This window comes from Arachis ipaensis, chromosome B03 (assembly GCF_000816755.2).
Source record: "Arachis ipaensis cultivar K30076 chromosome B03, Araip1.1, whole genome shotgun sequence".
In the NCBI taxonomy this organism is placed as follows: domain Eukaryota; kingdom Viridiplantae; phylum Streptophyta; class Magnoliopsida; order Fabales; family Fabaceae; genus Arachis; species Arachis ipaensis.
The window spans coordinates 7,621,039-7,635,705 of NC_029787.2; the positions used below are offsets into that span (position 1 = coordinate 7,621,039).

General features: G+C 36.1%; 2 protein-coding genes and 1 long non-coding RNA gene across 6 annotated transcripts; 1 reads left to right on the plus strand and 2 right to left on the minus strand.

The window, feature by feature from the left end:
• LOC107628851 (coatomer subunit alpha-2) lies at positions 623 to 6,252 on the minus strand. 2 transcript variants are annotated; one of them, XM_016331466.2, is made up of 4 exons: positions 6,031 to 6,252; positions 5,457 to 5,726; positions 4,229 to 4,723; positions 623 to 3,918 (listed from the first exon to the last, which is right to left on the minus strand). In XM_016331466.2, the coding sequence occupies exons 2-4, from the start codon at positions 5,662 to 5,664 to the stop codon at positions 965 to 967; spliced, it is 3,657 nt and encodes a 1,218-aa protein (XP_016186952.1). In that variant the 5' UTR covers positions 5,665 to 5,726; positions 6,031 to 6,252; the 3' UTR covers positions 623 to 964. The 2 variants fall into 2 exon arrangements, with proteins under 2 accessions (XP_016186952.1, XP_016186951.1); XM_016331465.2 differs by having other exon boundaries at positions 5,457 to 5,706; positions 6,031 to 6,251.
• LOC107628850 lies at positions 6,757 to 10,914 on the minus strand. 3 transcript variants are annotated; one of them, XM_016331462.2, is made up of 11 exons: positions 10,675 to 10,914; positions 10,490 to 10,581; positions 10,200 to 10,308; positions 9,931 to 10,029; positions 9,766 to 9,831; positions 9,568 to 9,684; positions 8,329 to 8,403; positions 7,917 to 8,019; positions 7,590 to 7,637; positions 7,325 to 7,446; positions 6,757 to 7,191 (listed from the first exon to the last, which is right to left on the minus strand). In XM_016331462.2, exons 1-11 carry the CDS (start codon positions 10,756 to 10,758, stop codon positions 7,093 to 7,095), a joined length of 1,014 nt encoding a protein of 337 aa, XP_016186948.1. In that variant the 5' UTR covers positions 10,759 to 10,914; the 3' UTR covers positions 6,757 to 7,092. The 3 variants fall into 3 exon arrangements, with proteins under 3 accessions (XP_016186948.1, XP_016186950.1, XP_016186949.1); XM_016331464.2 differs by having other exon boundaries at positions 10,200 to 10,288; positions 10,675 to 10,852; XM_016331463.2 differs by lacking the exon at positions 9,766 to 9,831.
• On the plus strand, positions 11,103 to 11,757 carry LOC107634077. The gene is made up of 2 exons (XR_001618762.2): positions 11,103 to 11,156; positions 11,437 to 11,757. It is a non-coding gene; the product is annotated as an uncharacterized LOC107634077 (long non-coding RNA).

The window sequence follows — 14,667 nt, forward strand, 5'->3', positions numbered from 1 at the left end:
TGAGGACTATATATTAAGGTTGTAGCTAATAATGCTATTTTTACTCTTGAAATATATATTGTTAGGTAATTTCTTTTTTTTTTGTTTAGTTATATATTGACTATAGAATTGTTAATCATATAACATAATTCGAACTATCTAATATAAAAATGCAATTAACAATTTTATTTTCACTCTGCTTAAAATATATTGGATTAGTTAGCTTTTTCTTTTTTCATATATAGCTACAAATTAGTTATAAAATTGTTAACTATATAACATTATAATAACATATCCCGTTACTTCTTTAATCTATGGACAATGGTGTACTTACAAAAATAGTCATTTGAAAACGATAACAATAACTAAATTAGGGATTAATAGCTAATATGCTAATGTTAATTTGTCAATTACAAGTTTACAACAACCCTAATAATCAATAACTAAGTATTTTTTTTTTTAATTGTGAAACTACACCTACTTCTTGGTGTAAATATAATAGTTATCTACCCAAAATATACACCTAATTGTTGATTGCTATCAAATTCAACAAGGGGGAGATTTTGGGTGAAGCTTCAAATGAAAATATGCCAAAGCCTAAAAAACAAAAAAGATGAAAAGGTGAAAATAAAAGAAAATAATCATGAATACTGAATAGACATATAATACTTATTAAGGCCTCAAAATGTAGCGATATCCAACTCAACCTAAAAATTAATTCAGCAGAGTACATGAATGAAAAATTCACATGCCCAAAATATTGATAGGCTTTTTCTCCATCATCCTCTTATATTTGGCGAAGAGTAAAAAAGAATTAAAAAAGAAAACCATGAAAAATAAGAAAGAGAAACGAAGAAACATACACAACAACTTCTTTTAGCTTCTACAAGGAATTATATTAATTGAACAATAGGGACTAGTATCTGTTGTTGAAAATTGACCTGAAACAAAAACTGAACAAAGTGCTTCCGTTCCAGCGAGTTCATCAACGTATCTGGGAAGGAGAACAGAGCAATCCAGAAGCATCGGCCCCTACAACTGCAAGGTCACACACAGTGCATAGCTGACCCTCCTGGCTCAGCACAAAGCGTGCAGTGCAATACGGGCAAGAAACATCCTTCTGTCCGCGGTAAATTGGCACATAAGTTGCACCACAAACCACAAATGGGTTTCTGAAATCATAGTTCAACTGCGTGGTATCGGTCATGTTCTTTTCTGCAGCTCCCAGAACTTGCCGTGCTGTCTTGGCATGGTTTTCGACAGTAGGATTGGTCTCGAGTAGCCTCCTCGCAAAGTTGGCAGCTGTGGCAAGGTTCTTTGCCTTGTAGCAGACAGTCATTGCATTAAGCAAAGCTAGCCTCAAATGAGGTGTCTGGAGATTGCAATGGGTAAAATATGCGGCAAGCTCCTGCTGACGAGCTGGATTGTCCTTAATTTCCCTTCTCTTTAGCTCCATTTGCAGACCCAAAACATATTCTTTGACTATAATAATCAATTCCTTCACATCATCAACTTCCCTCCTCGACTCAACGACAATCAAAGGAATTGTATGAAGAATACTGGTAAATGTCTTTAGGGCCTCGGTGAATTTCCCTGCTGTAGTTGATTTATAACCAGCTTTGAGCTTTTCATCTAATTGAGACAGTTTGAACGGCAGTGCAGGTGGGCCTCTCACATTTGGACTAGATGACTCGCTCCAACCTCTTTCAACAGCAAGCGATATAACTGGGGCAGATGAGAAGGCACGCAGATAGGAGTGGCTGCTAGTATGAAGATCAAGGAAAATGGATCTCAAGGGAGTGAAGTTCTTTATTCCAAGTTGCCTGTTCAGTAACCTCATTGCCGTATCAAAATTGCCAGCAGCTGCATGATCAGCTGCAAGAGATGATTTCTGAATCCATATCTGGCTAACTGGCATACCAGGTGTTGGGGCCACGAAAACTGAAGATCGAGTACCAGAAGCTTTTGGAGTTTCAGCTTCAGGGGGAAGCTCCAGATCTTCCAGCTCCCATCCACCTTCTCCATCATCCTCTTCACCCGGCTCTCCATCATCCAAAATTGCAGAAATGTCTCCATTTTGTATGCCATCCACATCAACCATATCAAGCTCCTCACCCCAATCACCATCAGCAGCTTCATACTCTTCTTCTTCAGCATCGTGCTCTATATTGCTAAAGCCACCTTCAAATATGCCTCGCATCACCCTAAGAAGGGGCCAATCACCACTGGTTATTACAGGTGATGGTGGCATCAAGAGAGATGGTTTTTTCCCCTCAGGCAAAGATGGAAGATCATCCCCCAGTTCAGCTGCAAGCCTTTCAGCAACATCATGTAGTCCATGGACTTTGGCAGTGATGTATGCCAGATGCAAATGACCCACATTCTCCAAAATCTTAACACGCTCTCGGACATCACCCATATATAAGGCATTGTGAAACTGGCCCATCACATCGTTCTTGACTTCGGCAATTTTCAACATCTTTGCAAGTTTCTCCACATTACCAGTAATGAGATAAAGGAAAGACAATCTCTCAAAATTTTTGGTCCTCTGGTATGCATATTCTACTATACCAGCATTTCCTTGTCGAAGAGCTTCAACCCCTAATCGATACCAGTGATCTTTCTCATCAATTGCAGTGGCTGATGCAACGGCAATTTGAATGTTCCCACTCTCTAAAGCCAAATTGAACCGAATTCTCTCATCTTTCACAAAATGGAGGGCAACTTCAGGAAACCCTTTCTGCTGTAGATATGCAATCATAGCCTGCCCACAAAGCTGGGAGTTCTTTATCATGTTCATAACATGGTCATATCTTTTCTTCAAGAGAGAGAGCTTAAAGATATATTCAGTCGCATCAATAGCTATAGCTCTGTTTTTCCCATCCCGACCCAAGCAGAATATGGTGTTTCCAACAACTTTTGTGATATATATTGGGACATCCAGTGTTTTTATTATCCCGCTATCGCCATTAGGAAGGCAGTACTTGATATGATTTAATGTTGTGTAAATAAAAATGCCATTTTCATCCCATGCTCCACTTTTCACGCGGATTGTCTCATGGAGGGTGCATTGGTGAACAAGCTTCTTGCTTGCAATGACAATGGCATGTTTGCTGAGCAAGGCAACACTTTCCATGTCATTAGACCAGACAACATACTTGATAAAAGGGGTCTGAAGATCCCCAATAACAAGCCTCTGCTGAAGATCAAATATAAAAACCCTATCCTCTGACCTACACAACAAGTTGCCTGTTCCAGCATAAAATATGGCATCCGTGGCAATTGGCAGAGCGCTCTTTTTAACAAGCTCATTCTTCAGATTTTTAACTAGGACTTGATTGCTGGTTTTGTCGAGCACAGCAAACCTATTCCTAGCCACAAAGACAGCTGATCCACCAAGACCTTTCTTTGGCTCTTGCATATCGCCCCTACCAATAAATGCGCCATCCTTGGATATGGTATACAACTCATAAGACCCACCCTCCACATCTGAACAGAGAAGAACTGCATTTTCAGACGCGCTATAGGAAAGAGTCTTCGGACTTTGATTCAGGGTTAAAGAACCAGGTCGTCGAATTGTAAGAACTTGTGTCTCTCTCTGTGTTGAAAATTCATAGTAACGCAAAAACCGGTCTTTTGCATAGAATAAACAATCACCACTAACAGCAAAAGCAGGCCTTTCTCTCTCCAGTTTAAAGACAATCATTCCACTGTCATGACCAGCAGCCAACAGATTCATTTCAGGATGTGTTGCAAGAATCCAAAATCGATCATGCTCTCTCCGGAAGGTTTGAATTCCAGTGCGCTTTGTCGCATCCCATACTCGAATACTTTTATCTTCAGAATTTGATACAATGATGTCCTGTTTGGCATGGAACATAACACATGAAACATTATTCATGTGCCCACGCAGAGTATCCACTTCCCATGCCTTAGTATCTGAACAGAAAACATAAATTTTATTAATGAAAAGTGCAAGACGACAGCAAATACTTTCTCTTCTTGGTTAACCAGCTACTACAAAAGTTAATGCACACAAGAAATGTATTTTATGATACATTTTTGCTGCCAGCACTAAACACTGATACGCTAATTTTTTTAATAACCAGAATGGCATCAAGAGTATAGTATATGAAAGCCTAGGGCAGCCCAACTATAGTATGTATGTAAAATAGGAAGTCACAAATACTACCACTCGGTTGTTATTCCGGACAACATAAAAAAAAAAATAACTAGGCTTCAGTTTTACCATTCATCCTCCAAAGTTTCACTTGTCGGTCATCAGCTCCAGAGACAATGAGAGGAAGTGTAGGATGAAAAGCAGCCCAGTTGACCCCCCGATCATGACCTTCCAACACATATTTAACAACTGCATCAACACCACCAAAAAGATCCGTGTTCATCTGACTCAAACGCAATATATCATCTGAAGGAGGCCCAGCCTTCCTTTTGAGAGAACCAATATCCCAAACGCGAACAGTCTGATCCAGAGAGGCTGACACAACAATATCTTCTTTTGGATGGAATGAAGCACACATAACATAATGATTATGCCCCGTTAGGACAGATATACATGTTCGTGATTGCCAGTTCCATATGCGAATAGTCTGATCATCACTGGCACTCACAATCCACGGGTTCTCATGATGAAATTGCACAGTGCGAATATAATCAAGGTGTCCTAGAAGAGTGAACAAACATCTATGCAGCTTGTAGTTCCAAACTTTAATCTTGTAATCGTCCCCTGACCCAAAAAAAAGAAACACGAATAAGCAGCAAATAATATGAACCCTCCCCCTTCTACAAGTAACAAAATATTTTTTCTTTTCTTAACAACATAATACACCAAATTCCCTTCCCTTCTTTATCAAGTGACAAACATAAGTGCAGGAAAAATCACATTTAAACCCAACCAATGGCACACAGCTTAGTTTAAAAGAACAGATTAGTTACTAAGTTAACAGATCCAGATAATCTCAATTACACCAAAGATATTTCTTTTTAATATAAATTACAGCCAAAAACAAATCTCGAAACATTACAAAGTGTACCCCTCATTCGTACTGCTCATTGTATCAACACCATGGGGCAACCAAAGATTAACAGGCAAAGAGATAATGAGATTATCAGCAGGGATACTCGAAGCATACTTATTACCATAGATCTACACAAACACACACAAAAACGCTTTCTAAAACTTAAATATATTGCCTAGCAGAATTGTTTGAGTGGATCCTAATATAATTTAGATGAGTACAACATAACCTAGATTATGTTTCCATAGTTGACTACCCTTGCATAGATATATGCAGACTAACAATGAATATCCACAGTAGCGGATGCACAATCAATGGATCAGTTGGGATCAATGCACAAATCAGAGTATTAAGCAGTCAATAGAACAAATCAATGGCACAAACAACACAATGGCCACTTGCGTATCAAAAAAAGCAATGGCTGTGAAATGGCGAGGTTACCTCCGGAGACAAAGAGAGGCTGAGAATTGTGGAAATGAACACCTCTAACGGGGCCATCGTGCTCGTCAAACCTGTCGATGAGGGTTCCCATGCGGTAATCCCATAGTTGGATCACACCACTGTGAAGACTCGCAAGGATCCAGGGCCTCTTGCTGTGGAAACTAAGCCCCTTCACTCTGTTACTCTTGGTCTCGAACTTGGTCAACATCTTCTTCTTCCCCCTTAATCACAAAGCACTCTTTCGTGCCCACTGCAGCACAATCCAATAAACTAAAACGGGATTAAATGAAGACAAAAAGAATAAGATTCTCGCAAAACCATAAGCTCAATTCTGATCCCATCCCGAAACAACACTTCCCACAATCACACACAAAGAGGAAAAAAAAAAGAACAAAAAGCGTATGTTTTGCATCGCAATTGAACCTCAGAATGTGAATATCAGCATAATAATCACATTTTCGTTACAGATCAGACTAAAAAGGAAAGAAAAATTGGAATCTAAGCGCATGGAATCGTTACTGTATTGAATTCTTTCGGGGAATGCAATGTGGGAGTGATGAAACATGGAATTTACCTCAGATCTGATTAGAACGGTGAAATCAATGAATCGAAAATCAAGTTCACCGACACAAGTGAGCTCATATATATGTAGAGAGAGAATATTCAGTGATCTTGTTTCAGATGAGATCTGTTAATTTTCGAAGACAAAGCTCTCAAAAGAAGAAGGGGGAGAAAAGAGAGATGAAGAGAATGGAATGGAATTTTTATTTAGTACCAATTTATATTTGATGGCTATTTGTATTTTTGTATAGTTTCGAAAATTCATTTTATTTGCTTACTGCAGTGCAAATTAAAGCGCATTTGGACCAACCCCAAAGTTACACATAACTCTGCGACTACACACTAGTCAAGTAATAAAACTTAATTACTTGCACGAGATAGTAATTTATGGCCTAAGGGATCTGGAATTTGCGGTGGCAACAAATGTGGTTTTTACTTTTTAGCTTAATTTGTAAGCAAGTCTGGTGCAAATTAAAATGGTATTACTAATTTACTGTGGACAAATCATTACACAGGGAAAAGAGGCACACACTTAATTTTGCTCCCAAGTTAATGTAGTTACTGAATTTTTCTTTTTCCACTTTTTTTTCCCTTTCAGAAATAAAGTATAAGTTAAGGACCCCCTCGGCAGATCCAGGATTTTTCTTTTCTGTAATACTATATAGTTGAATCATGTATTTGAATAGATCAGTAACAATGACAGATCCGACGCTTAATTAAACAAATCATAAGTCATTATTGCCAAAAGAAAAAGAAAAGTTCTGTATTGCTTGGTATACTCTCAAAACAATAATCTCTTTACAGCTCTATATCAATTTGCTAAGAAATAAACATTCCACATTCTAGACTCCACAACAATACTTTCTTTTGTTTTCTTCTCTACATTTTTTTATATACCAACTTTGGCTACAATATTAATAACCAGCTGAACAAAACCCAAACATGGTAGCCAAGTTATATTCTGATCCGTGTAGGTAGATTGCTACCTCTATAACTTCTCCAACTCACAATGTACTTGCTTCATGACCTCCGCAAACAATGATCCACTGAAGATATTCCACTGCCAAGCCAGCAATTATGGTTTCCCCTGAAGCACCTGAACAATCTCTTCTGCTCTGGTTTCGATGCCTTTCAGGTATTCAGTCAAAATCCGCTGTTGGTAAGAACCTCCCTCCTTTGTTTCCCAGAGGTGGGCAGTGATGATGATGATGATGATATAGAGCATGAATATGGAAAAGGAATAACAGCAGTCAAAAAGAAGATAAAGACAGGTGAAATAATGAAATTTTAAAGCATGGTTGTCTCACTGTTCTAATTAAAGTGCGCTCAATTCGTTTCTTGACGACAGCATCGAGCTCCTCTGGTGAAATATCTCCAGCACCAATTGTCAATCCTTTGATCAAAATATTGTTCCATTCTTCTTCAGGAGCTGCAAGGATCCAAAAATCGGTTGATGAGATATATGTAACCAGTAACCACACTTGCAGATTAAAAGTAGAACACTATATTTCAAACTAGACACACCACCCAGGCACCCACACACCAGAATATAAAGTTTATGGGTGTTATTACCTTGGATTATATTTTCAAGGAATTGTTCATCCTTCAAAACTTCACTCCCTGCAAGAAGAATACACAAATCTTCAAAATTAGATTAAAAGTTTAATATTTATGCCAATCAACAAGAATATGTGGAAAACAAGCCAAGACAAAAATATGACAAAAATTTAATGTCCAGCTCTCATTTCCATAATCAACTTTGTGATCGCCATATTTTTCTGAAAAGAATGGTTTTGTTAGTAAGTGTTAAAATAATGTCGGATCTACCACTTAAAAATCAAGTACATAATCTATTTTAAACATCATTTCATTCATTGGATACATCACATACAAAATTACCTTTCATAGCGTAACTTCGTCTCGAGAGAACAGTTGAAGCATAAAGTTGCAAAACCTTTTGCAACATAGCCTCAAGACCAGGCTTATCGCCATCTTCCTTTGCCTGCATATTACAACCAAGATACATGGTTGAGCCTCACAAAGTGATACCACATGTAATTTCAGCAGAGAAATGATAAATGAATGTATCATATATAAGATACTCATGAAACCGAACAAAAGCAGCATATATGCAACATCCCAAGAGATATCCTACTAGAACTAGAAGCTACCAAGGAATCTCAAAAAAATGTTGTGACATCTAACCAATCGATTAATAAGACTTAAATTATACAAAATTCTGACGGCCATTGACAATTGAAAATTCTTTCGGTTACATATACATGCAGAAGAAGTGAATAGAAAGACTCACTTGTCGTAGTTGTGCATTAACTTCAGCAAGGAAGCCCTCATCTAGCTGTCCTTCTTGTTCCCTTTGACTTATCTCCTAAATATTAGAACTTCAAATTTAATTAGATAAATAAAAAATGCTGATAAATACTAGTGTATTATGATCTACCTTTTTACTTATTAAATATATAAAATTATAATAAATGTGACATTAGTCAAATTGGTAAATATCTTTCAGTCTAATCAAGAAGTCTAGGGTTCAAATCCTAAAATAGCAAAAAGTATTTTAATGGATATAATGGTATTTTAGGAACGAAAATTTGTGTACCAAATCCCTCCCTATTCCCATTATATATAGTAGATATGCAACTCTTAAGAGAAATTTTCACTTTCAAATAAATATTGTGCTTGATTCAATTCAGCTGGAATTACAGAACAATACATAGCAATTACTTATACATAAACATGTTCATTATTGTTGTTAGTCATTTGGTCTCTTTTAAGTCTTATCCAATTCATTTTTCATAAAACTTGAAGATGAATAATACTCTGCCTCTGGAGATCTCACGCACATTACAGTAAATGATTATTGATGTGAAAATTGTATTGCAGCGTTAATTTTCATTGATGAGAATAAAAACAATCATCTAACACGCTCTGTGAATAGAGAGAGCCAAGACTTCACTATAACAAAGCAAATATGTTATGTGATGCATTGGGATTTTGAGTAACATGAGTCTTAAAGCAAAATGATAGATCATTGGTTATACATCTAAATAATTGAAGAGATATGAAGGCATTATAAAATACAGCTGTAATGTTTATATGGTGTGAATTGTTTGATGTACATGTTTCATCAGAAAAATTTAAACTTAAGGCAAAAGGCGTTGGATTGAATTTCTAAAACACTACAATTGCACTCTACAGAGAAAGTATCATGCTAACATTATCTGCAGTCAAACCAGCTGTCAACTCCACTTGAAAGTAACGGTAGAGCCAAAACACCTTAAGAAGTGGACAAACTAGAGTTTATATATCATTTGCCAAGATGCATAGACAATCAATGCTGTGGTTACTTGTATGTCATAGGATTGGGTCCATCATTAGTGATTATCAAATAGTATGAAATTTAATAAACTTGATAAGTTAATATTAATAATTATCCATAAGTGCAGAAAAACAGTGTAATTTAAATGAATAAGAAAGGCCTTCCAATAAAACAGGCCAGCAAAGTGTAGGTGACAAACAAAACAAAACTCACCATTTCCATCAATGTGAGTCCCTGAGGATCTCTTGGAGGCCATGAAATCTCTCCTTCATCGTCAACCACAGGTTTTAGCACACCCTTCAGGACATCAGTGGCAGACTCTATCTTCTCCTGCAACACAAGAAGAAATACCAAGAAAGAAAGTCAAATCACTTGTTAACAATTGTTGGCCAACTGAAGATGAAGGGATACCTTGGTCTTATGAACCACGCGATCCACCACGTTCATAACAGCTGCAGCCAACTCTTCATAATCTTTCTACATTTCAACAACAAACAAACAAAAGTATGTAGTGTAATAAAAGAATTTTGCACAGAAAGCAAATAATGAAATATTCAGAAAAGTTTAATATTGTACTTTATCATCCTCAGACTTGCATGTGTCAGACCTTGCCGCAAGTCGTATCCAGAAGGTTGGATTGAAAGCAAGGATATTCTCAAGAACAATTTTCTGAAGCTGATAACAATGCAAAACAATATCATCATTGAAAAACCAAAATCCAAAATCTATCAACACATATCATTTGAGTCCAAGCATCACGAACCATAAAATATGGCTACAATCAAGAAATCAAACAAATAACTAATAAAATAAGAGGAAAATGAAAGACAGAAGAAATAGTTTACCTGGTGAGGATTAGCTTCCCTAAGCATATCTATAAGCATATCGATTTCGACGGTCTTCTTGAAAGCATCCTCGGCTTCTTGATTTTTGGCTGCACATATGAAAGTTCCCCTGTGTTTTTTAGATCCAAACACGCCAAATTCACTATTCTTGATAACATCCTCATCTAAATTTCTAATCTATAGAGTTAGCACTACATAAACCTTCAGAATGATATAATAGCTAAATATTAACTTCTAAATGATAATGATAATTGATGTGTAGCAGTGCTAGTGTTTGTGTGTTACGGTACCTTCTCCTGCAACTCAAACGGAAAGTTGTGAGCCTCAAACAGAGACTCTGCTCCGAGAGAATCCGAAACTTACAAGGTTGGATGAGTGAACCCTAAATTATGAGAACAGAAATGGCGTCATTAAGGTAAGGAGAGAGAGAGAGAGAGAGAGAGAGCGAGAGAGGTGAAAAGTGTGAAAGAAGCACCTGAGCAAGATGAAGTGGATGAGATGGAGGATTAAGAAAAATAGAAGCAGAAGCAGAAGCGGAGACAGAGAACAACAGCCTCATTTTGATTCTAATTCTTAGTGTGAGATACAGATAACAGTAAGTTACTTCAATGGCGGGAGAGAAAGAGAGAGAGACACCTCTCAAGTCTCACCAGAAGTGCGTGCGCGACTTGTCACCACTCGTTAACTCCCTGGCCAGTGGCCAGTGGCCACCGCCACTTCCTGAATTTTTTTCAAAAAATTGTTGGGTTCATTATCGGACCGAGGCCCAACAATGCCTATTTTTAATGGGCATACGTAGAAGGCAGAGACCTCTTTCTAGCCCCAATTTAATGGGCCTACATCATAGGGCCGAGCCCAAGAGTTCCCTTAAACCCTATTTGCTTCCTATAAATTCAGACTCTATCTTCACTCACCACCGATCTTATGAAAGCCTTAATAGGAAGTGGGAGGCAGGAGGTATCTTTTAACAATTTCTTGTTGATTAACCGATTCATGATTCTATTGTATTATCATCTTTGTAATTCTTATTGGTTTTTTCATTATTACATATGTGAAAATTTCTTGTTGATTACCGATTCTTAGTTCTACTGTTTTTCCATCTTTGAAAACGTTTCTTCTCTCGTTTGTTTTTTCAATATAAGATCTGTAACAATTTCCTGATGATAACCGATTCATGATTCTACTATTTTTTTTCATATTTGAAAATATTTCTTCTGGTTCGTTTTTTCAATAAAAGATGTGTGGGAGATCACGGTGATGACTCCATGAAATTCAAGCTCAACAGACCGGAATGCAGTGCTTTCTCTCTTTCATGAGATTGCTTTGCGTGTCGACCACCCCGCTGACCTGAGTGATCTCTTGCACTTCTTCCTCCTCTTTTCTATGCTTTATTTTTCGCATTTTCTTTCATTCTTTTTTTTTTTTTCATTTTGAAATGGGGAAAGAGGTTTTGACAATGAGGATATAAAAGCTCCCTCTTCTGAAATTGTAGTTGAGGAATGTTGCTGGCAGAATCGAACCATAAAAACCTTTTGCCATCACTGAGTTATCTCTTTTCCCCTCTTAACTGTCCTGCTTTCTCGTTTTCTTCCACTTTTTTTTGTTTTATTTTTCGCATTTTCCTTCATTTTTTTTTTTCACAATAGAACCATAAACCTTTTCCCTTCACTGAGTTGTCTCTTTTCCCTCGTCTTTTACTTCCCCTTCTGATTCCCCTCCCTCTTTTGAATAACTAAATTGTTCGATTTCTAACGTTAATTTTACAAATTGCTAATATATGGTTGTCTATATTGGCTGGTCAATTTGGTTTTATTCCACAAGATTTATGGGGTTTAGGGTCTAGGTTAATTTATGAACCATGAGATTGTTAAAACTCGGAAATACTTTGAAGTTTGTGGCGTTTGAGATGTGAATTGAAAAGGATAGTTAGCTCATTGTGGCTGGTTGTAGGATTGTTTGGTAGTTTTATAGAAGATTATATAGTTTTAGTGTCATTGATAAAAATTGATTTAACCGAGTAATGTAATTAGGATTAATGAGAATGAGAGTTTTATTCCATCATCTCAATTAGAAACAGCTTTGGGTTCGACCACCCCGCTGAACTGAGTGATCTCTTAAGCTTGCCTTCTTCTTTTTCTCAAATTTAAATCTTGTTCTCTCCACTGAGGTAATTAATGCACCACTCGTTTTTGAAAAATTATTATTTTCATAAAGGTGCAGTTGTCTTAAGTCTTAACAACTTAGTATATCTCAAATCATCTCATATAGAGTTTTCACCAATCATAAATTGTTTCACTGAAAGTGTGTTCCAATCTCCAACATCTTGACTATGTAGGTGAGGTCTATGATGATGATTTCTATTTGCCTACATTGGCTGATTAATCGGTAGTTAGATTATGATGTGTACCAATAATCTGAGACCTCCAAGTTACATAACATGCTTGCGATGATCCCCTAAAACCTTGTGTTATATCGCACAGAACTACGTTTGTTTGGTTTAATGGATCACAAGTTTTCATTGAATTCTGCATATGAAATTGATTTAATAATTAATGATGAGATTAAAATTGGGAAAGTGTTGATAATTGCTTTAGATGGATTTATGTTGTGGGGGAGTGGATCCTCTTCAATGTCGAAAAAATTGAATGGTGTCAATTGTGATTTTTCACCCTTTATTATTCTCTTTCTCTCTCGTATTTAATTTTGATTTTACTTATAAAGTTAATGGTGAGAGATTGCATTGTTTACCATCGTTTGGGCTTGGTCGGCTGCAATAACGTTGCGCTCACTTGGGTCATGGTTTAAGGCATTAAGTTTTTGGACCCTACATGTACACCAAATAACCCATAGATGATAAGCTGTTAGAACATTATTCTAATAGACATTAAAAAAAACATGTTAAACAGAAAATTCTTTTATTTTTTGGCGTCTAACATAATTTTTTGGTGTCTAAAACAACAGAAAACTCTTACTGCATAACATCCATGTTTTGTTCATAATTAATCTTTGGCCTGTCGGTGGGAAACAGAAAAAAAATATCTATGTTTTGTTCATAATTAATCGTACAATACTAATTAATGAATAAAAAGTGTAAAGGTGTGTGTTTCTAGAAAAATGGTGTTTTTACTTTTTAACTCAAGTTTTAAATGTTTTCAAAATATATTACGGATATAAAATCGTTTTTCCTTTTGACTTGCATACCCATTATGGCATTATGCTCTAGCAAAAATGCAAAATCCATAACAAGATTAAGAGGGAGAGCTAAGAACGGTGATGTGTTATTGGGTACGTTATAGGGCCAAAGCCCAAGAGTTCCTTTTTTATGGTCTTAAATTGAAGGAAATTTAGACCTTTATGGTAGCTAGCCCCAATGCATTAATCCAGCAGAAAGTTGAGAGTCCAAGATGCAAGAATTGATTTATATCATGTTGGACTTAATGTTACTACATGTGAAATCTTGAGCTCAATATAGCTATTGTTTAGTCACACATTTGATATTAACATGCAGTGCTTGGACCAAAAAACAAAAGCTTACACAGTTACAGTAAGGTATCTTTGCATATTGATATATTTGAATAATGACGGAGATTCAGAGATTATAATTGAGATAGTAGTAGAAAAATAAACCAGAAATAACAAGTTATACACTTTTATGAATAAAAAGACCATAAGGCAAGAATAAAAAGAATTGAATGGTATGCTATAAAGTGAAGAAAATAAAATAAAACAAAATTGATATACAAGTTTCACATAACCTGTTCACCCTTCATAAAGGCCCATTGCCCATCAACTGCCAAAAGTGGAAACTACAAGAATATTAAATTGATTCTATAAAAAAAATGAATATTAAATTGATTGGAAATATATAGATATTTATAGGCAAAGCTAAGTTGGCTATAAGGTCCCCCCAACACCTCATTTACATACAATAAATGGGCATACCCATGAAGTGTCAGTTGCAGTGCAAATAGAATGTGGTCCCCTAGCTTCTAGCTATTAAATCTGTGAACTTCTAGTGGGAATATATTTTCGTGCAAAGTAAGCTATAAAATTAATTGATACAAATTTAATATTAAAAATTAAAAGTGCACATTATACATGGTTAATGAGCTATAATTCAAGCCAATGAATTATAGTTTAAATGGTATAATCTTTTCATACTCATTTTTTTTTTTTACCAAAATTATGAGATTCGAATTTGTAACCTCTTAATTGAGTATAGGGAGATTATGCCATTTGAACTATTACTTATTGGCTCTCTCCATACTCACTTAAGAGATTGCGAATTTAAGTCTTTTATCTTTGGTAAAAAAAATGAGTTATAATTCAAATGATATCATTTTTTCATGCTTATTTAAGAAGTTACAAATTTGAATCTTTCTATTTTTAGTAAAAAAAAAAAACATACATTACATGTATATTACATGGAATAACTGATTTTATATCCTTTTTTAGTATATGAACAATT

Bases quoted from the DNA above. Each gene is read 5' to 3' on its own strand.
- LOC107628851 (XM_016331466.2), bottom strand. From the start codon at position 5,664: ATGTTGACCAAGTTCGAGACCAAGAGTAACAGAGTGAAGGGGCTTAGT. The intron at 4,724-5,456 runs GTAACCTCGCCA...TTTTTGGGTCAG, and splicing joins GCCTCTCTTTGTCTCCGGAG to GGGACGATTACAAGATTAAA. The intron at 3,919-4,228 runs GTAAAACTGAAG...TTTTCTGTTCAG, and splicing joins GAAACTTTGGAGGATGAATG to ATACTAAGGCATGGGAAGTG.
- LOC107628850 (XM_016331462.2), bottom strand. From the start codon at position 10,758: ATGAGGCTGTTGTTCTCTGTCTCCGCTTCTGCTTCTGCTTCTATTTTT. The intron at 10,030-10,199 runs GTAAACTATTTC...CATTGTTATCAG, and splicing joins GGGAAGCTAATCCTCACCAG to CTTCAGAAAATTGTTCTTGA. The intron at 7,192-7,324 runs GTGAGACAACCA...TGGGAAACAAAG, and splicing joins AGCGCACTTTAATTAGAACA to GAGGGAGGTTCTTACCAACA.